At 43.0% G+C, this 21,465-nt stretch overlaps 1 protein-coding gene across 16 annotated transcripts in view; it reads right to left on the reverse strand.

The window, feature by feature from the left end:
- The window catches only part of LOC133568015 (band 4.1-like protein 3), a 168,541-nt gene that overhangs the window by 39,382 nt on the left and 107,694 nt on the right, over window positions 1-21,465 (reverse strand). For 10 of the 16 annotated variants that reach the window (XM_061919696.1, XM_061919693.1, XM_061919702.1 and 7 more), the window contains 5 exons: window positions 18,673-18,848; window positions 14,118-14,290; window positions 13,222-13,806; window positions 3,970-4,023; window positions 3,726-3,761 (listed from right to left, as the gene is read on the reverse strand). In XM_061919696.1, the coding sequence (XP_061775680.1) occupies window positions 3,726-3,761; window positions 3,970-4,023; window positions 13,222-13,806; window positions 14,118-14,290; window positions 18,673-18,848 (1,024 nt within the window). Of the gene's footprint in view, window positions 1-3,375; window positions 3,442-3,725; window positions 3,762-3,969; window positions 4,024-13,221; window positions 13,807-14,117; window positions 14,291-18,672; window positions 18,849-21,465 lie in introns of all 16 variants that reach the window. The other 6 variants (XM_061919706.1, XM_061919692.1, XM_061919701.1 and 3 more) reach the window with 5 other exon arrangements.

Here is a 21,465-nt window from a genome sequence, read left to right on the forward strand (position 1 = left end):
AAAGCCGCGGGCCAAAGTTAAACAAATAAATCTTTTAATAGGGACCCAAACAGGTTTTGCATTAAATATTGAACAAGCAAGGCTTATATAACTTTAGTGACATGCAAAATCCAGTTTCAAATAATAATAACAATAATTAAAAGAATATCAAATATAATTTAAATAAAAGTCTTTTTTTCTATTTGCTATCTTCTGAGGTAAATATTTTTTTTCCACAGGCTAATAATACATTTCAAAATAAAATTAAAACTGCAAGCAGCGTTGGTCGGGTCCGCCTTTGGCCGCTGCCAAGCCCTGGTCTAAGCCAGACCTACATAGAGGTCTTTGTTTCATGTCTCTACGACATTCCTAACAGAAGTTACAAGCAGTTTTGTCAGGGTTTTTTCTTAGGGGGCGCTAAAGCGGAATTATGACTTTAGGGTTTTTTTTTTTTTATTAGATAGCAATTTTCGCCAGCCCTTATGTGTGAGTAAAATTTGGTGAGTTTTGAAGCATGTTAAGGGGGTCAAATTACAGATCGGCGTTTCTGGATGTTGTTGATAAATGGCTTTCGCTTGGCATAGTAGAGCTTTAAGTTGCAATTTGAAGCATTTTAAAAGGGTCAAATTACAGCTCAAAGAGGCAAAAATGACATTTTTTAGGAAACTTTCCGCAGGGGTTCTTTGAAGGCGTGTAAAATCAAAACCGGAGCGGTAATCAAAACTTTGTTGGAGAGTTTTAATCAAAAGGGTTCAATCTCTCTCCTGTGCGAGTTTGAAGCCAAAACGACAAACGCACTGGGAGGAGTTTACGTTTGAAAAGGTGACGGGTTTTAACAAAACTTTTATTTTGAAGGGGTAATTGCCAACTTCCTGTTGATTTTTTCTGCAGGCTGTCAATTATTAAATTGTAGGTCTAAGTGAGACCTGCATAGAGGTTTTTGTTTCATATCTGTCCGACATTCCTACTGGAAGTTACAAGCAGTTTTGTCTGTTTTCTCTTCCTAGGAGCAGTTTTTTCTGTGTTTTATCCAAAAATTGCGCTACAGCGCATTTTTAAAATTTTCGGGTTTGGTTTTTTCATTAGATCGCAATTTTTGCCAGTCCTGATGTGTGTGCCAAGTTTGGTGAGTTTTGAAGCATTTTAAGGGGGTCAAATTACAGCTCAAAGAGGCAAAAATAGCATTTTTTGCGAAAATTTTGCTTTGAATGAGTTTTTGCACAATTTCTGTTGATTTTAGGTAAAGAAGTTTTTTTATTGGAAATGTAGGTCTAAGTCAGACGTACATAGAGGTTTTTGTTTCATGTCTCTACGACATTCCTAATGGAAGTTACAAGCAGTCTGTTTTTTGTTTCTTCATAGGGGGCGCTAGCGCGCAACTTTCGTTTTTGGGGTTTGGTCGCCTAATAAGTTGGGAAGGTTTGCCAGACCGACGTGTGTGTCAAATTTGGTGAGTTTTGAAGCATGTTAAGGGGGTCAAATTGGGGTGCGAAGGTGCGTAATAATAATAATAAAGAATAAAGAATAATAAAACGCACCAGTTTCAATAGGGTCCTTGGTCCATTGCCAAAGGACTCCACAGGAGTCCTTTGGCAATGGGCCTGGCGGACCCTAATAACAATAATGAATGAACCAAACATTCAAGCCTAAAAGTAGCAAGAGAAAATGCATGAATAAAACGTTAATTATTGGTCAGTTTGCTGGAAATTTCCCAGAAGAGTTAGTGCTGCAAGGGTTTCTGGGTATTTGTTCTGTTTTAATTGATTTTACCCTTTAAAATAGTTTTTAATCATATTTGTTTTTATAGGTTTTATATTTATTTTTTGTTTTTATTCAGTCATTGGGGGAGCATAATGTATATATTTTTTTATTTTATTTTTTATAATTTTTTTTTACAATTGTTTTTAACATGGCTGTGCAGCACTTTGGAAACGTTATTGTTCTTTAAATGTGCTATATAAATAAAGTGGATTGGATTGGATTGTTTTGTTACGGTGCGGATGTTCACCCGAAATGTGTTTGTCATTCTTGTTTGGTGTGGGTTCACAGTGTGGCGCATATTTGTAACAGTGTTAAAATTGTCTATACGGCCACCCTCAGTGTGACCTGTACGGCTGTTGACCAAGTATGCCTTGCATTCAATTGTGCATGTGTGTGTGTGTGTAAGCCACAAATATTATGTGACATGCTGTTAGTATGGAGGAAAAGCGGACCTGTGTTTGTCATTCTTGTTCGGTGTGGGTTCACAGTGTGGCGCATATTTGTAACAGTGTTAAAATTGTCTATACGGCCACCCTCAGTGTGACCTGTATGGCGTTTGACCAAGTATGCTTGCATTCACTTGTGCGTGTGTGTGTGTGTGTGTGTGTGTGTAAAAGCCACAAATATTATGTGACACGCTGTTAGTATGGAGGAAAAGTGGACGTGACGACAGGTTGTAGAGAACGCTAAAGGCAGTGCCTTAAATGCACGCCCCCAATATAGTTGTCCAGGTGGAAATCGGTAGAAATTCGGGAGAATGGTTGCCCTGGGTGATTTTCGGGAGGGGCACTGAATTTTGGGAGACTACCGGGAAATTTAGGAGGGTTGGAAAGTATGAGTATTAGCGGTGAATGCAGTGTTACAGCGGCACCGATGCTGTATAACACCGGCGGGCCAGCTCTAATGCTAAATTGATATTGCCTCAAGGGCCAAATTAAATTACACGGCGGGCCAGAGTTTGACACCCATGCCCTAGACTAACACCTCCCTCCACCACATCCCACCTCCCCGGATTATAAATAATCAAACGTATATACTTGTTCCTATGCTTTCTGAACTCACTATGTCCACTGTACATATCCAACCAAGTCAGACCTACACTGTTTCAATGTCCATTTCCCAGATGATGTAATTCAATTACAAAATCGCCGAACAAAGTCGTAACTTCCTTCTTCCCAAAAGTATCAGTGATTTCCCTTTCCATCTAGTCCCATCGAAACTTATTTTTGACATGTTTATCAATTCCTTTTACTCGTGAAGCGTCCTTTCTCCCGAAAACCCACATCGTTTACATTTGGAAAATGGCGGTAATAACGTCATCATTCATAACAGATGTCCTGATTGGTCCCAAGGAACACATCGGCCAATCAACTACGGCGTGATTAAAGCTACGTCTCGATTACAAAAGACGAATCGGCAAGTAAACGTAGCAGTATCTCATACCCGCTACACTCCCAAATCCCGTTAGCGTTGTGAATAAGTTTCTGCGGTTTGGAGTCTGAATAAATCGGAACTTGAGACGCTCATATCCACGCAAGAAACCCAAGAACACAGCACAACAACACAAAGTCAGTCATGTTAGGATTAATCGTACCGCAACTCCTCATGCCCATTGTACCCTATTTTCTTACCAACCTCCAGCATCAGATTACTGTGCTTGACAAAAACGTTATCCCCTTCTACTCGATTTATGAAACGATACTGCAGAGGAGGAGACAAACAGGATTCATGGCATCAGGCCCTGGGGAGCTTCTGCATGGCTGTGATTTACGACGCAAAACACATAAATGACAAGTGGCCACATGAGAAAGCTGCTACAGGAAAGTCATTTTCCCTTAACAAGAGCACATGAGAAGACAACTGGACTGGTCAGAAGAATGCAAATGGACTGGTCAGAAGAATGCAAATGGACTGGTCAGAAGAATGCAAAATAAAATCAGGCAAAAGGCAGCAAGCAATAAGCTAAATGAGGCAGGCAAGCGTACCTGAGTGCGCATCTCAGAGTCATCATCTGCGTCCGACTGATAACAAGTAAGGATGTTGGGAGACAATCAGAGGGAGGTGAGGAGGAAGTAGCAAATGCAGTGAAAAGTTGAGTAGTATGTGGGGAAAATGTGTAGAAACAGGGTGGCGGAGAAGAAAATCAAGTGTTTTCAGTGAAAAACTGGAAGCAGTTAAAAGATCCTTGATGTGTCACATGCACGTAATAAATGCGTCCGACACACAAACCTCAGTGGCGGTCATATCTCCGTCCAGGGCAAAGTCGGTTTGCTCGCTGTCGGTCTGTTTTGTCAAACCCAGCGAAAGCATTCCGAGCGGCAAGAAGATAAGCAAACAAACCCGACATTGTAAAGATGTTTGGAATAAAAACGTAGATCACTACTTAAGTCTTCAGAAGCCCAGATGGAAACAAATGGAATTGGACAGGTTGTTATTGATCAGCGGCACACCGTCAAGACCAGGAGTGTCCAAAGTGCCTGCGGCTTGTTTTTGAATTACCTGTGGGTTGTTCTATAAATGAACATAGCCGACATCCAAAAATTTTGACGTTTAACTGTTGGAAGTTACAATAAATCTCACGAAAGAGGTGGTCCTCGTGCTATGACGTTAAATGGTCATGTATGCCTGCCCAAAAAAGTCTTAATACTGTACAAAAAGAAAAAGTGGACTACATAAAAGCAGGTAAGAGAATAACATGGCAGACTTTTGTGATTGCAGTTCGTCAAAGAAAGGAAAATTGAAATTACAAATGGTAAAATGCTCATAACTTTGACTAATATTGAACGACATTAGCTGAACGCCTGGTCAAGCCGCTTAAATCCTGTGAATATCATTAAAGATAAAGATCTATAAATTGGGTTCTGTTTTGTCTCAACCGCTTATCCGGAATCGGGTCGCAGGGACAACAGCTCCAGCAGAGACCCCCAGACTTCCCTCTCCAGAGCAATATTAGCAACTTCCTCCTGGGGGATCCCACCCATTTTCAACCGCTTATCCGGAATCGGGTCGCGGGGACAACAGCTCCAGCAGAGACCCCCAGACTTCACTCTCCAGAGCAACATTAGCAACTTCCTCCTGGGGGATCCCACCCATTTTCAACCGCTTATCCGGAATCGGGTCGCAGGGACAACAGCTCCATTAGAGACCCCCAGACTTCACTCTCAAGAGCAACATTAGCAACTTCCTCCTGGGGGATCCCACCCATTTTCAACCGCTTATCCGGAATCGGGTCGCAGGGACAACAGCTCCAGCAGAGACCCCCAGACTTCCCTCTCCAGAGCAACATTAGCAACTTCCTCCTGGGGGATCCCACCCATTTTCAACCGCTTATCCGGAATCGGGTCGCGGGGACAACAGCTCCAGCAGAGACCCCCAGACTTCACTCTCCAGAGCAACATTAGCAACTTCCTCCTGGGGGATCCCACCCATTTTCAACCGCTTATCCGGAATCGGGTCGCAGGGACAACAGCTCCATTAGAGACCCCCAGACTTCACTCTCCAGAGCAACATTAGCAACTTCCTCCTGGGGGATCCCACCCATTTTCAACCGCTTATCCGGAATCGGGTCGCAGGGACAACAGCTCCATTAGAGACCCCCACACTTCACTCTCCAGAGCAACATTAGCAACTTCCTCCTGGGGGATCCCACCCATTTTCAACCGCTTATCCGGAATCGGGTCGCAGGGACAACAGCTCCATTAGAGACCCCCACACTTCACTCTCCAGAGCAACATTAGCAACTTCCTCCTGGGGGATCCCACCCATTTTCAACCGCTTATCCGGAATCGGGTCGCAGGGACAACAGCTCCATTAGAGACCCCCAGACTTCACTCTCCAGAGCAACATTAGCAACTTCCTCCTGGGGGATCCCACCCATTTTCAACCGCTTATCCGGAATCGGGTCGCAGGGACAACAGCTCCATTAGAGACCCCCAGACTTCCCTCTCCAGAGCAATATTAGCAACTTCCTCCTGGGGGATCCCACCCATTTTCAACCGCTTATCCGGAATCGGGTCGCGGGGACAACAGCTCCAGCAGAGACCCCCAGACTTCACTCTCCAGAGCAACATTAGCAACTTCCTCCTGGGGGATCCCACCCCTTTTCAACCGCTTATCCGGAATCGGGTCGCAGGGACAACAGCTCCATTAGAGACCCCCAGACTTCACTCTCAAGAGCAACATTAGCAACTTCCTCCTGGGGGACCCCACCCATTTTCAACCGCTTATCCGGAATCGGGTCGCAGGGACAACAGCTCCAGCAGAGACCCCCAGACTTCCCTCTCCAGAGCAACATTAGCAACTTCCTCCTGGGGGATCCCACCCATTTTCAACCGCTTATCCGGAATCGGGTCGCGGGGACAACAGCTCCAGCAGAGACCCCCAGACTTCACTCTCCAGAGCAACATTAGCAACTTCCTCCTGGGGGATCCCACCCATTTTCAACCGCTTATCCGGAATCGGGTCGCAGGGACAACAGCTCCATTAGAGACCCCCAGACTTCACTCTCCAGAGCAACATTAGAAACTTCCTCCTGGGGGATCCCACCCATTTTCAACCGCTTATCCGGAATCGGGTCGCAGGGACAACAGCTCCATTAGAGACCCCCACACTTCACTCTCCAGAGCAACATTAGCAACTTCCTCCTGGGGGATCCCACCCATTTTCAACCGCTTATCCGGAATCGGGTCGCAGGGACAACAGCTCCATTAGAGACCCCCAGACTTCACTCTCCAGAGCAACATTAGCAACTTCCTCCTGGGGGATCCCACCCATTTTCAACCGCTTATCCGGAATCGGGTCGCAGGGACAACAGCTCCATTAGAGACCCCCAGACTTCCCTCTCCAGAGCAAGATTAGCAACTTCCTCCTGGGGGATCCCACCCATTTTCAACCGCTTATCCGGAATCGGGTCGCAGGGACAACAGCTCCATTAGAGACCCCCAGACTTCACTCTCCAGAGCAACATTAGCAACTTCCTCCAGGGGGATCCCACCCCTTTTCAACCGCTTATCCGGAATCGGGTCGCAGGGACAACAGCTCCATTAGAGACCCCCAGACTTCACTCTCAAGAGCAACATTAGCAACTTCCTCCTTGGGGATCACACCCATTTTCAACCGCTTATCCGGAATCGGGTTTGCAGGGACAACAGCTCCAGCAGAGACCCCCAGACTTCCCTCTCCAGAGCAACATTAGCAACTTCCTCCTGGGGGATCCCATCCATTTTCAACCGCTTATCCGGAATCGGGTCGCAGGGACAACAGCTCCATTAGAGACCCCCAGACTTCACTCTCCAGAGCAAAATTAGCAACTTCCTCCTGGGGGATCCCACCCATTTTCAACCGCTTATCCGGAATCGGGTCGCAGGGAGAACAGCTCCATTAGAGACCCCCAGACTTCCCTCTCCAGAGCAACATTAGCAACTTCCTCCTGGGGGATCCCACCCATTTTCAACCGCTTATCCGGAATCGGGTCGCGGGGACAACAGCTCCAGCAGAGACCCCCAGACTTCCCTCTCCAGAGCAACATTAGCAACTTCCTCCTGGGGGATCCCACCCCTTTTCAACCGCTTATCCGGAATCGGGTCGCAGGGACAACAGCTCCATTAGAGACCCCCAGACTTCACTCTCAAGAGCAACATTAGCAACTTCCTCCTGGGGGATCACACCCATTTTCAACCGCTTATCCGGAATCGGGTCGCAGGGACAACAGCTCCAGCAGAGACCCCCAGACTTCCCTCTCCAGAGCAACATTAGCAACTTCCTCCTGGGGGATCCCACCCATTTTCAACCGCTTATCCCGAATCGGGTCGCGGGGACAACAGCTCCAGCAGAGACCCCCAGACTTCACTCTCCAGAGCAACATTAGCAACTTCCTCCTGGGGGATCCCACCCATTTTCAACCGCTTATCCGGAATCGGGTCGCAGGGAGAACAGCTCCATTAGAGACCCCAGACTTCACTTTCCAGAGCAACATTAGCAACTTCCTCCGGGGGGATCCCACCCATTTTCAACCGCTTATCCGGATTCGGGTCGCAAGGACAACAGCTCCAGCAGAGACCCCCAGACTTCCCTCTCCAGAGCAACATTAGCAACTTCCTCCTGGGGGATCCCATCCATTTTCAACCGCTTATCCGGAATCGGGTCGCAGGGACAACAGCTCCATTAGAGACCCCCAGACTTCACTCTCCAGAGCAAAATTAGCAACTTCCTCCTGGGGGATCCCACCCATTTTCAACCGCTTATCCGGAATCGGGTCGCAGGGACAACAGCTCCATTAGAGACCCCCAGACTTCACTCTCCAGAGCAACATTAGCAACTTCCTTCTGGGGATCCCACCCATTTTCAACCGGTTATCCGGAATCGGGTCGCAGGGACAACAGCTCCATTAGAGACCCCCAGACTTCACTCTCCAGAGCAACATTAGCAACTTCCTCCTGGGGGATCCCACCCATTTTCAACCGCTTATCCGGAATCAGGTCATAGGGACAACAGCTCCATTAGAGACCCCCAGACTTCACTCTCCAGAGCAACATTAGCAACTTCCTCCTGGGGGATCCCACCCATTTTCAACCGCTTATCCGGAATCGGGTCGCAGGGACAACAGTTCCATTAGAGACCCCCAGACTTCCCTCTCCAGAGCAACATTAGCAACTTCCTCCTGGGGGATCCCACCCATTTTCAACCGCTTATTCGGAATCGGGTCGCAGGGACAACAGCTCCATTAGAGACCCCCAGACTTCCCTCTCCAGAGCAACATTAGCAACTTCCTCCTGGGGGATCCCACCCATTTTCAACCGCTTATCCGGAATCGGGTCGCAGGGACAACAGCTCCAGCAGAGACCCCCAGACTTCACTCTCCAGAGCAACATTAGCAACTCCCTCCTGGGGGACCCCACCCATTTTTCAACCGCTTATCCGGAATCGGGTCGCAGGGACAACAGCTCCATTAGAGACCCCCAGACTTCACTTTCCAGAGCAACATTAGCAACTTCCTCCTGGGGGATCCCACCCATTTTCAAACGCTTATCCGGAATCGGGTCGCGGGGACAACAGCTCCAGCAGAGACCCCTAGACTTCACTCTCCAGAGCAACATTAGCAACTTCCTCCTGGGGGATCCCACCCATTTTCAACCGCTTATCCGGAATCGGGTCGCAGGGACAACAGCTCCAGCAGAGACCCCCAGACTTCACTCTCCAGAGCAACATTAGCAACTTCCTCTTGGGGGATCCCACCCATTTTCAACCGGTTATCCGGAATCGGGTCGCGGGGACAACAGCTCCATTAGAGACCCCCAGACTTCCCTCTCCAGAGCAACATTAGCAACTTCCTCCTGGGGGATCCCACCCATTTTCAACCGCTTATTCGGAATCGGGTCGCAGGGACAACAGCTCCATTAGAGACCCCCAGACTTCACTCTCCAGAGCAACATTAGAAACTTCCTCCTGGGGGATCTCGAAGCGTTCCCAGACCAGAGAGGAGATGTAATCCCCCCATCTGGTCCTTGGCCTGCCGACGGGTCTCCCTCCCAGTGGGACGTCCAACAAGGATCTCACTAGGGAGACGCTCGTGAGGAATCCGCACGAAATGCCCGAACCACCTTTTCCAAGCGAAGGAGTCTCTCTCTAGTGACTGAACTTCTCACCCTCAGGGAGATGCCAGCCGATTAATCGGTGCATCCCTACTCTTTAATATTAATTTCCTTAAATTATTGTATTAAATATACTACTGTATTTTTTCGTCCTTCATGTATTCTGTGTAACTTAAAGTAGATGTTTATTATATATAAGTTCTGATTTAAATATTGTCAGTAGACAGAGGACCTCTTGTACTAAAAGCCATGATAAAAATGTGCTTTGTCACTTACAAAACAAAGCTGAGTTTTTTTGGCTTCAGTGTATCTAATGAACACAAAAAGTGAAGACTATACAAAGTTTAGACACTCCTGGTCAAGACGAACGGTCCGAAGAAGGTTTGCAAAACACGAAAATTAAAAAAGAAAGAAAAGAACAAATGAAAATATAGCAAATGTAACAAACTCAGAGGAAGTTGAAAACCATCAGTCAGTTCATTTTATGGTGAAAGTTATACATGAAAGCAAATTTGTAACCTGACTTTCAGGCCTTCTCCAATCCTCTCCATGCATATTTGACACCGGGGGGGCAATACTGATGTGTCTCTGCATTACATCACACACATAATCACAAACTATGTTTAACACAAAAGGAATTAGACTTGGTAGACTGTGCTCTCTTTGTTCAATGCAAGAAACAAAGCAAAACGCAGACAAAAGACCCATCCAAAGATTTGCTAATCTTGTCAGCCTGCTTGTGACAGATGAGGGATTTTTTCATTTATTCATTCTTTTATTCTAATGCGTGCGGTTGAATGCGAGGTCTTGCAATGCAGAGAGCTGGAGTAAATAAACGGATGCGTACATGCAGTTTACAGAATGGAGTGGCATGGATGGAATCAATGACGCAGAGACGGGTTAGGCACAAAGCTGTGTTTTAAATGGGATTTAGCAGAGGGGGATTAGCAACTAAAGATAGGAGACTTAAATTCTTCATGATCCGTGGGAAAATATATCTCCCGTTTAAATATTGGCGCGGTGACTTGTTTTTGTTCTACACCGCCCCCGTTAGGGGGACACGATCACCTTTTGTAAGTAAATACATTGTAAAATAAGTATGGTGAAACCTCACAAGTCGAACACTCGAAAGTGGTACAAATTAGAGTTGAACTGAAAAATGACTCAAAAGTCAAACATAGCATCAAAAGCAATAAATCAAACCATATTTGGGATTATGTTGTCAAGAGTCTGGCGGTTCAGCGTAATACTGCTGAGTCATACTTAAACTTTTAAGGAGGACATTAAAATAAATTTCAAAAAAGGGCTTAATTAATGTAAACCGTTGAAATAATGATAGTACTACCATTAATGATTTGCCACCTTTAAACACAACATATCTACATTGGATTCTTTGTTTTTGTTTATTTTGAACATGGAAACAAGATGACATGATAATAGAATCACAAATTAAGAGTTAAAAATTTCAAAATGTCTAAGAAGAAGTAGAACGAATGACATCTTTCTTTAATCCTACCCTTTTTACGTTTAACAACTATTACTAATGCTGTCTTTCACTTTCTGTATTCAATCTGTAATAAAAATATATACATTCATTCATTCACATGAATAAAAAGTTATCAAGGAGTTATAGGCCACATAGTGTGTTAATGTGGAAATATTGCAAAGCGCTTGGAGTTCCTTAAAAAAGGTAGAAAAGCGCTATACAAGTAGGGATGTAACGGTACGTGTATTTGTATTGAACCGTTTCGGTACGGGGGTTTTGGTTTGGTTCCGAGGCGTATCGAACGAGTTTCCACACGGACATATTAGGTAGCGCACCGCACGTTGTGTAAACAATGCAGAGCGAGCCACAACACACGGCAGGCTAGCAGCGACCGGGCTAGGACGACATGCAAAGGCCAGAGCTGGAAAACCCTCCTGCCTCATTAACATCTCCCGTTTGGGAACACTTTGGCTGCCCGGTGCGATACAACAATGGAGGACGGAGGTTTGCCGACATTGTTCAACAGCAGAAGGGTACGCTTCTGCCAACACGTCAAACATGCTAACTCCTTTGAAGCGTCACCAGCCTCTCCTCGGCGAGTCAGGCAGGGCTGAAGCAATAACAAATGTTTTTATAGCAGTGGATTTAAGACCATCCTTCCATCCATTTTCTACCGGGGTTGCTGTATTGCATTAAAAACTAGATTTTGACCTACTTCTATGGTGGAATAAAAATAAGCCCATTTATACTCTTACTGCCAAGTTAGCCAGGCTGGGGAGGGTGGGGTGTTAATGAAAGTGGACCCCGACTTAAACAAGTTGAAAAACTTATGGGGGTGTTACCATTTAGTGGTTAATTGTATGGAATATGTACTGTACTGTGCAATCTACTAATAAAAGTCTCAATCAATCAATCAATCAAAAAAAAAGCACTTTGTATGTAGAAAGGTTTCGTTAAGAAACCATTCTGAGCCTTATCTTATTTAGTTTTTATTTTATATATGCTGACCACATTAACCCTGGCAATTGACCCTGTGTGTATAAGAATGTTATGCCATTGTTTAGAAATTTGGTAAATAAATAACCCAAAAAATGTATATTTTGTTGTTTTCTTACTGTACCAAAAATTAACCGAACCGTGACCTCTAAACCGAGGTTTGTACGGAACCAAAATTTTTATGTACCGTTACACAAGTATAACCCATTTTACCATTTTTTTACATAAACGCAGGGCATAAATAGATGGATGGTTGCATATACTCAAATATTATTATTTAATTTCAAGAATATTATTTTTGTTTGGATTGCTTTAACATTTTTGGCAAAAATACTTACTTTTGAAAAAATTTGAACACCACTGCATTAGTTTAGAGGAATAATGTTTAAAAATTAGAACAATTTGGCATTCAACCAGCACCACGGATCGGATTGTGTTCGACTATGGGGTTGCACTGTAGTACAAAATCAGTCAGGCAGGGCTGAAGCAATAACAAATGTTTTTACAGCAGCAGATTTAAGACTATCCATCCATCCATTTCCTACTGCTTGTCCAGTTCGGGGTGGTAGGGGGTTGCTGTATTGCATTAAAAACTAGATTTTGACTCACTTCTATGGTGGAAGAACCATATATATACTCTTACTGCCTTATCTGAGCCTTATCTCATTTAGTTTTTATTTTATATATGTTGACCACATTAACCTTGACAATGGACCCTGTGTGTATATGTATGTTATGCCCTTGTTTAGAAATGTGGTAAATAAATAACCCAAAAAAATTAAATTTTGTTGTTTTCTTACAGTACCAAAAATTAACCGAACCGTGACCTCTAAACCGAGGTTTGTACGGAACCACAATTTTTATGTACCGTTACACAAGTATAACCCATTTTAACATTTTTTTACATAAACGCAGGGCATAAATAGATGAATGGTTGAATATACTTAAATATTATTATTTAATTTCAAGAATATTATTTTTGTTTGGATTGCTTTAACATTTTTGGCAAAAATACTTACTTTTGAAAAAATTTGAACACCACTGCATTAGTTTAAAGGAATATTGTTTAAAAATTTGAACAATTTGGCATTCAACCAGCACCACGGATCGGATTGTGTTCGACTATGGGGTTCCACTGTAGTACAAAATCTAGCAGAGTGCGTCTAACCCTCTCATTAAGGCGGGTTGGAAGACAAGCCAGTCAAACAAACAGTGAGACCTTGCATCTCTTGTGATGAGGATGCGGTCTACGTAATGAAGAGTGTGAGGTTCTGAAAGTAGGACAGACACTGGGACAAGAGTCGCTAGGTCGGCTCTGTACTGGCAAGACAGCAGAGCTTGATTGAGGACATGTACAGGGTTGAACTTTTAGAAGCCAGAGAGGCGATTGGAACACACACCCACACACACCTCCTCGTCCTCTGAACTGTCATGGTCATGGTAGCCCTGGGCTATGCAGGTGGTCAAGGAGGTTGCCTTGGGCTCCAGGTAGCAGAGGCACAGCGCCAGGGGGAAAGAGAGAGTGAGAGCGTAGGGCACAGAGAAGGAGGTGGACAGCAGGAAGAAGAAGATGAAGAGGAAACAGGGGATGAGCGAAGGCGATTTGATGGGGATGAAGTTCTGCGCGCACTCCGGGAGGAAGCGCATCTCCGACAGATCGGGGAAGCTGATGTAGCCGTCCTCGTCGAGGATGGATGACAAGTCGGGTAGGTGCAGGGAGAAGGAGAATAGAGTGCCTCCAACTGCCTTGCCCTGCTCCAGCCGCTGTTTGCGGGCTGACAACAGCAGCGCCCGCTCCTCCAGCAAAGCCGTTTTGCGCTCCGAGCGGGCCTGCTGGCGCCGGTGGCCGGCATTGTTCTTTTCTGGGCTAACCGACGAGGCCCGTTTCCGCGCGTTCTCCCCGCGTCGCCGGCGCACTTTAGTTGACGACACGGGAGATGAAGGGAGTGAGAGCTCAGAGGCGAGGGGGCTGGTAGTGAACAAACAGGGGGTGCGCTGATGGAGGGATGTGTGTGTGTGTGTGGAAGTGGAGCCATGGTAAAGGAGGGCAGCACACATGAGTATAAAGTGTTGGGTTAAAAAGAAGGACAAGGGGGGGAAAAAAAGCAATTTAGTAAAGCACAAAGAAGATGAAAAGCCAAAAATCTCCTGCAGTGGGTCAAGCTAAAAGCAAGTGAGATATTTCATTCAGCCACTAGAAAATAACCAAACATGTTAAAAGTTAGTCACAGGAGCTTGAGAGTCAAAATAAAAAAATACCTAAACACACCTCTGAAAAGGTATCTAATGGCCGAGTGGCAGTTTACCTTGGTTTCCTGTCGCAGTGTCATCGTGGCAGCAGTGTCGGTCGGCTCCTTGGCATCCTCCTGCTCCGCCTTCTCTTCTTCTGCCTTCTTTTCTGTGGTCACTGTGGTGATGATGTCTCCCCTGGTTCCATCGCTGTCCTTCATCAGAGTCTCGTGGTTCTCCGTTATGGGAGCTGGAAGACGCCAGGACAGAGACATAAACTGGAGTCAGTCTACCCTATTTCTCGGACTATAAGTCACAGTTTTTTTCGTAGTTTGGCCAGGGGTGCGACTTATACTCAGGTGCGACTTATGTGTGGAATTATTAACACAGAGACCCGACCTATAAGATTACATGGGATTTATCGAATAGGAGTAGGGATGCACCGATTAATCGGTAACCGAATATATTCGGCCGAATATGGCAAAAAAAGCCACATTCGGCCTTCGGTGGAATTAGTTAAAAACAAGAGCGAATAGAGGCGTGTGACGCAATTTTTTGAGGCGGTGACCCAATCAACTGACGTGCAGTGTTAAATTTAAATTGTTTTATACATAGTTAGTTTCCTTCTTTTTATTCTGAAGCTGAAGTACTGTTATTGACAAATCTGTTCTGTTGTGTACCTGTATAAGTGTATGAGGTTACAAGCACACACTTATTGAGATTTAGTGGGGCCTCTGTTTACATTATAAGCCTGTTGTGTAGGCTACCTGTATAAGTGTATGAGGTTACAAGCACACACTTAATTGAGATTTACTTGAGCCTTCTGTTTACATTATTAGCATATCTACTGTGGCTAAGCAGACTTTTGCCAAAAGGACAATAATTCATTTGTTGTGGGTTTATCCACTTTAACGCACTTTATTTTTTTTTGGAATGCATGTTTTGTTTGAAGGCCTAATATAAATGAAAAACTGTGCTTTTTTTTTTGAAAAGCAAAGGCTACTGGAATATTAAAAAATGTCAATATTCAATAAAAATTTACTTTATTTGAAAAACATGTCTAAATATTTATTGTAGGCTATTTATGCAATATAAAAAAAGTTGTGAAAAACTGCATTTATTATTCGGTATTTGGTATTCGGCCTTCGGCCAAGCGCTCAAATTTTATTCGGTTTCGGCCACAAATTTTCATTTCGGTGCATCCCTAATTAGGAGTGACAGATAGTTTGGTAAAGGTATAACATGTTCTATATGTTTATAGTTATTTGAATGATTCTTACCATAATATGTTAGGTTAACATAGCAGTTGGTTATTTATGCCTCATATAACGTACACTTATTCAGCCTGTTGTTCACTATTCTTTATTTATTTTAAATTGCCTTTCAAATGTCTATTCTTGGTTTTTGGGTTTTATCAGATAAATCTCCCCCAAAAATGCAACTTATACTCCAGTGCGACTTATGTTTTTTCCTTCTTTATTATGCATTTTCGGCAGGTGCGACTTATACTCCGAAAAATACGGTACATTTGTCGACACTTTAGCACAGACCTGGGCAAATTAAGGCCCGGGGGCCGCATTGAGCTTTTCAATCCGGCCCAAATAAGTGAAGTGAGGTGAATTATATTTATATAGCGCTTTTTCTCTAGTGTCTCAAAGTGCTTTACATAGTGAAACCCAATATCTAAGTTACATTCAAACCAGTGTGGGTGGCACTGGGAGCAGGTGGGTCAAGTGTCTTGCCCAAGGACACAACAGCAGTGACTAGGATGGCGGAAGCGGGAATCGAACGTGCAACCCGCAAGTTGCAGGCACAGCCACTCTACCAACCGGGCTATACATGTTTTAGATGTTTAAGATGGAAAGTGTAGCTGCCACTATGAGGTGCAGTCATATTTTCTAATGACCGGAGGACTTCAACTATACTAAGTCTTTCAATGCTTGGAATCTGCATCATATACTAGTTATCAGAGGTGGGTAGTAACGCACTACATTTACTCCGTTACATCTACTTCAGTAACTTTTGGGATACATTGTACTTCTAAGAGTAGTTTTTATGCAACATACTTTTACTTTTACTTGAGTATATTTATAGAGAAGAATCGCTACTTTTACTCCGCTCCATTTATCTGCAATCAGGTCGCTACTCGCTACTTTTTTTTTTATCGATCTGTTAATGCACGCTTTGTTTGTTTTGATTTTGTCAAACACGCATTCAAAGTAGGATCTACGCATGCTTGTGTTTCACCAATCAAATGCAGTCACTGGTGACGTTGGACCAATCAAACAGAGCCAGGTGGTCACGTGACCTTCACACGTAGAACCCGACATGTTGAAAAACTTATTGGGGTTTTACCATTTAGTGGTCAATTGTACGGAATATGTACTGTACTGTGCACTCTACTAATAAAAGTTTCAATCAATCAACCAATCAATCAAAACTGTAAAGGAAAAAAAACACTTTTTATTTCAACCGTACTTCCCGTCAAAAGCCTAAAGACTGATCGCACAGTTCCTGTCTTCACAATAAAAGTGCCGCTCCATCGCGCCTGCGCTAACAAAATAAGAGTCTCCGAAAGCCAGCGCAAACAAGCTAGCAAGCTACTGAGTTTGTCGCCAATGTATTTCTTGTAAAGTGTATAAAAACCAATATGGAAGCTGGACAAATAAGATGCCAAAAACCAACGACTTTCATGTGGTATTAGACAGAAAGGAGGAACTTTTTTTCTCCTCCATTTGAAAACCGGGACGTTATCAGCACTATACTGTCTGATTCCAATCAATGCAAGTCATCAGAATCAGGTAATACACCAACTTATATTCTTGTCTTCATTAAAGATAGGAATCTATATGTTCAACATGCATGTATATTCATTAAAACACCTTTAACATGTCAACAAAAACGGCAAAATAAATAAATTTAAATTATATACTGTATATATAAAGGTATGTATATATATATATATATATATATATATATATATGATATGTGTGTGTATGTATATATGAGGTAGATCACCTCGACTTGGTCATTTATTAAGTAATTGATTAACGTTGAAAAACTTATTGGGGTGTTACCATGTAGTGGTCAATTGTACGGAATATGTACTGTACTGTGCAATCTACTTATACATGTTTCAATCAATCAATCAATCAATCAATGCCTACTGAGCCTATGGTGCTGTTAAGTTATTGTGGCTCAATTTTTTTTTCATTTTAATGTATTATTATTTAATATATAATATTGTTTTAGTTGCTTAAGAGATATTCCTGGCTCTGAATTAGCTCATTGCTATTTTTATGTTTTTGTGCATTATTTGTTGCTGGAATCATTAAACGAACACGTTACTCGTCAGTTACTCAGTACTTGAGTAGTTTTTTCACAACATACTTTTTACTTTTACTCAAGTAAATATTTGGGTGACTACTCCTTACTTTTACTTGAGTAATACATCTCTAAAGTAACAGTACTCTTACTTGAGTACAATTTCTGGCTACTCTACCCACCTCTGCTAGTTACTATGGTCAATATAATTAGTTACTATGGTCAATATAATTACTTACTGTGGTCACTATGAGATATCTCAGATTGTAGGTGGGTTTTCTCCACTATATTTGTTGCATTTTGGTTTGGTTTCAGTTGATTGTAAAATATGTTGTCAATACTCAGTGTTTTATCATTCATAGTTAATATTGTAAATCCCACATTCTTTATTTTCATGTACATTCTGTAAATGGGTTATACTTGCATAGCGCTTTTCTGTCTTTTTAAGGCCCCAAAGCGCTTTGACACAATTTCCACATTTACCCATTCACACACACATTCACACAATGATGGCGCTAACCAGGCCCCATCAGGAGCAAGGTTGAAGTGTCTTGCGCAAGGACACAACAGACGTGACTAAGATGGTAGAAGGTGGGGATTGAACCAGGAACCCTCAGGTTGCTGGCACCACCACTGTCCCAACCGCACCACGCCGTCCCAGAAGGTGTACAATCTTTCGTCAAGAGCGTGGTGGAACTGTACAAGAAGTACAGTCCAGACGTTTCTCCTCAATTGAGCTAAATTGAATTATATCTCTGTTTAATTCCTTGCTTCTTGTCTTGTTTAATAGATGTCATCGGTGTTTGAACCTGACAGCTTATAATTATAATTAATGCCTAAATAGCACCCCTACTTTGTGGGAATGTACATATTGGTCTAATCAAAAGAAGACGGTTCTAGAAGTATATCCCGACGCTTACGAAATGTCTTTTTTTGTGGAATTTGGGGGTGGAAAAATATGTTGTGCTTTACTAGATTCTGTGTGTCTCATTCAGTAAAAAAAAATCAAATTCCTTTCCGTATTTTAAAGCGGTCTATGATAACTTTTTAAGCTTTCAATCATTATTGTGAGGTTTTGTATTAGTGTTCCTAAACATAGATATACCGGCCCCCAGACACACTTTTTGATCTAAATCTGGCCCCCCCGGGTAAAATAATTGCACAAAGCTTTGTTTGTTGCTGCTCTAGTTGTAATTGTGAGGATGGAGCTACTATGGGATTGTGACCATCTTTTTTTTTTTAACTAAATAGAACAAAAACAAATCTACAGCACCTTAATGGCTAAAATGACACAGAGGTCAGCCTCACCTCCGTCCAAGCTGCGAGACATGGTGTAACGCTTACTGGCCGAGCGTTCAAAGAGGGGGGCGGGTCTAATGATCAGCGAGCTGGCCCGGCGGGTTTGAGCCTGCGTCCTGCCGCTGTAGCGGAACTTGGAGCCCAGGCTGAGGAACTTCTTTGGGGGCGCCTCGGGGGACACTAGCCTGTTACAACACATGCATTCAATAAAAAGCAGAACAAAGTCTGAGAGCATTTTTAAAACACAATGAACTGGCGAAGAGTAGATGTTGGTGGGAATTCATCATTCACATCGATAAAATATGGAAGTATTGTTTTCTGACACCCGTTTGTAAGACAATACAAAAACAAAAAGTGCTTTGGGTATAACTGATGGTAAAAAACAAAAAGTAACAGGAACTGGCTCTTGCATGACACATCTTATATTGATATAATCTAGAGATGTCCGATAATGGCTTTTTTGCCGATATCCGATATTGTCCAACTCTTAATTACAGATTCCGATATCAGCCGATACCGATAAATACAGTGGTGGAATTAACACATTATTATGCCTAATTGTGCTGTGATGCCCCGCTGGATGCATTAAACAATGTAACAAGGTTTTCCAAAATAAATCAACTCAAGTTATGGAAAAAAGTGCACTGCCATATTTATTATTGAAGTCACAAAGTGAAGTGAAGTGAATTATATATATTTTTTTCCTTTTCTTCTTCTTTGTCATGAAAAAGGGAGTTTTTTGTGGTTGGTGCACAAACTGTATATTGTGTTTTTTATGTTGATTTAATAAAAAAATAGAAATAAAAATTATTTATTGATTTTTTTAATAAAAAATTCTTCTGCGGCCAGGTACCAATCGGGCCACGGCCCGGTGGTTGGGGACCACTGCTCTATATGACATATATATTGTGGCAAATGCAGGAAACACAATGTTGTTTCTCTCTGGTCTTTATTGTCTGACTGATAACATAAGAAAGTTTTTAAAAAAAATTGTCATTTGGTTTTGATAATTTCCACGGAAATTATCAAAACCAAATGACAATTTTTTTTACCACTTTGTAGTTTGGGTTCTTCTTAACCTACACAGCTACTAGTCCTCCATCGGTTGATTTGATTTAGTTCAAATCCCTTCAGATAAAAAGCTATTCCTTTTTTTTTAGCATCAATCCATTTTTCTGAGATAGTGATCACTTTGACGAGTTTGTTAAATGGTTCCATAAAATGCTTGATGTTGTTGTAGTTTGCATGCAAGAGTCTACTGTTGTAATGAATTATTGACAGCTTGTTGTGAAATTAAATTTTTCTATCATGATTAAACATTGACTGCACTGGTAATAAATGTTTTATTATAACGACAGTTTCACAATTCCCTTTTCAATATTTCTTAGGACAGACTCGTCCAAACTTCTTCCACCAAGGGTTCAATACTGAACTAGAAAAGCATGCTCGGCTCTACCTCCCAACAGTAAAAAAGCCATGATTACCAAAAATGCAAGTTTTTTTATCCCTTTTCTTGTCCCATTCCAAAAGGTTTAATCAGAATGTGCCCATGAGCTATCGAAAGAGGAATGAAAATAACTGAATGAAGCCTTTTGTCAGGCATCCACTCTCTTAGTCTTTGTGGGTAGAGGCGGGGCCGCTAACACGCACTAAAGCAGGGGTCTCAAACTCAATTTACCTGGGGGCCCCTGGATGCAGAAACTGGGTGAAGCTGGGCCGCAAGAAAAGATTTCTTAAAAACAAATCTAATATGCACTTTTTAATGAATTGACCTTATTTACTGCCCTCGCAACCATTTCACTCACCATGTTAGTTAACTAGCTTTGATTGCTGCATCGCTCTTTTTGGTTGCTTTCTTGAAGAAATGTTGGTGCCTCAGTAGACTGGTTTTAAAAAATTGCAACCCGGTTCACTCTCTCATCTCCCTGGTATTTTGCACATTACTCAGCATGTTTATATGTTTAATGACGTTTCAAATTGTATTCCTTGTTGCACCGCAACTTTCTCTGTGCAAATACGACAAAGAAATATTGCATCTCCCACTTTTCCTGGAATTGTCTTTGCTCATCACTAACCTTTCTCTTCACTGCAGGTTTTGAAATAGACATGTTAGGGGTTGCGGAATATATTTGTATTCATCCAACGCACGGATGTGTGTCGTTCCGCTTTTCCTCCCTACAGCAACACGGCAAAGCAAACTAAACAATAAAAAAAAACAAATAACGGTTTGAATTGGTCCAGGTTATCGGGGAGTGTTATTACTGACGGACAGGTGTCGCGGTGTGAAGCAGCCAGGCACGTAAGAAAACTTTCGTCTGCATGGCAACGTCTCTGTCGCTTTCACTCATTTGCCGCTTTTCCACTAATGCAGGGGTAGGCAACCCAGAACGTTGAAAGAGGGCTCCAGTACTCTGGAATGCCCTCCCGGTAACAGTTCGAGATGCTACATCAGTAGAAGCATTTAAGTCTCACCTTAAAACTCATTTGTATACTCTAGCCTTTAAATAGACTCCCTTTTTCGACCAGTTGATCTGCCGTTTCTTTTCTTTTTCTCCTATGTCCCACTCTCCCTTGTGGAGGGGGTCCGGTCCAATCCGGTGGCCATGTACTGCTCGCCTGTGTATCGGCTGGGGACATCTCTGCGCTGCTGATCCGCCTCCGCTTGGGATGGTTTCCTGCTGGCTCCTCTGTAAACGGGACTCTCGCTGCTGTGTTAGATCCGCTTTGGACTGGACTCTTGCGACTGTGTTGGATCCATTATGGATTGAACTTTCACAGTATCATGTTAGACCCGCTCGACAT

The sequence above is a fragment of the Nerophis ophidion genome, linkage group LG14 (genome assembly GCF_033978795.1).
Source record: "Nerophis ophidion isolate RoL-2023_Sa linkage group LG14, RoL_Noph_v1.0, whole genome shotgun sequence".
Taxonomy (NCBI): Eukaryota; Metazoa; Chordata; class Actinopteri; order Syngnathiformes; family Syngnathidae; genus Nerophis; species Nerophis ophidion.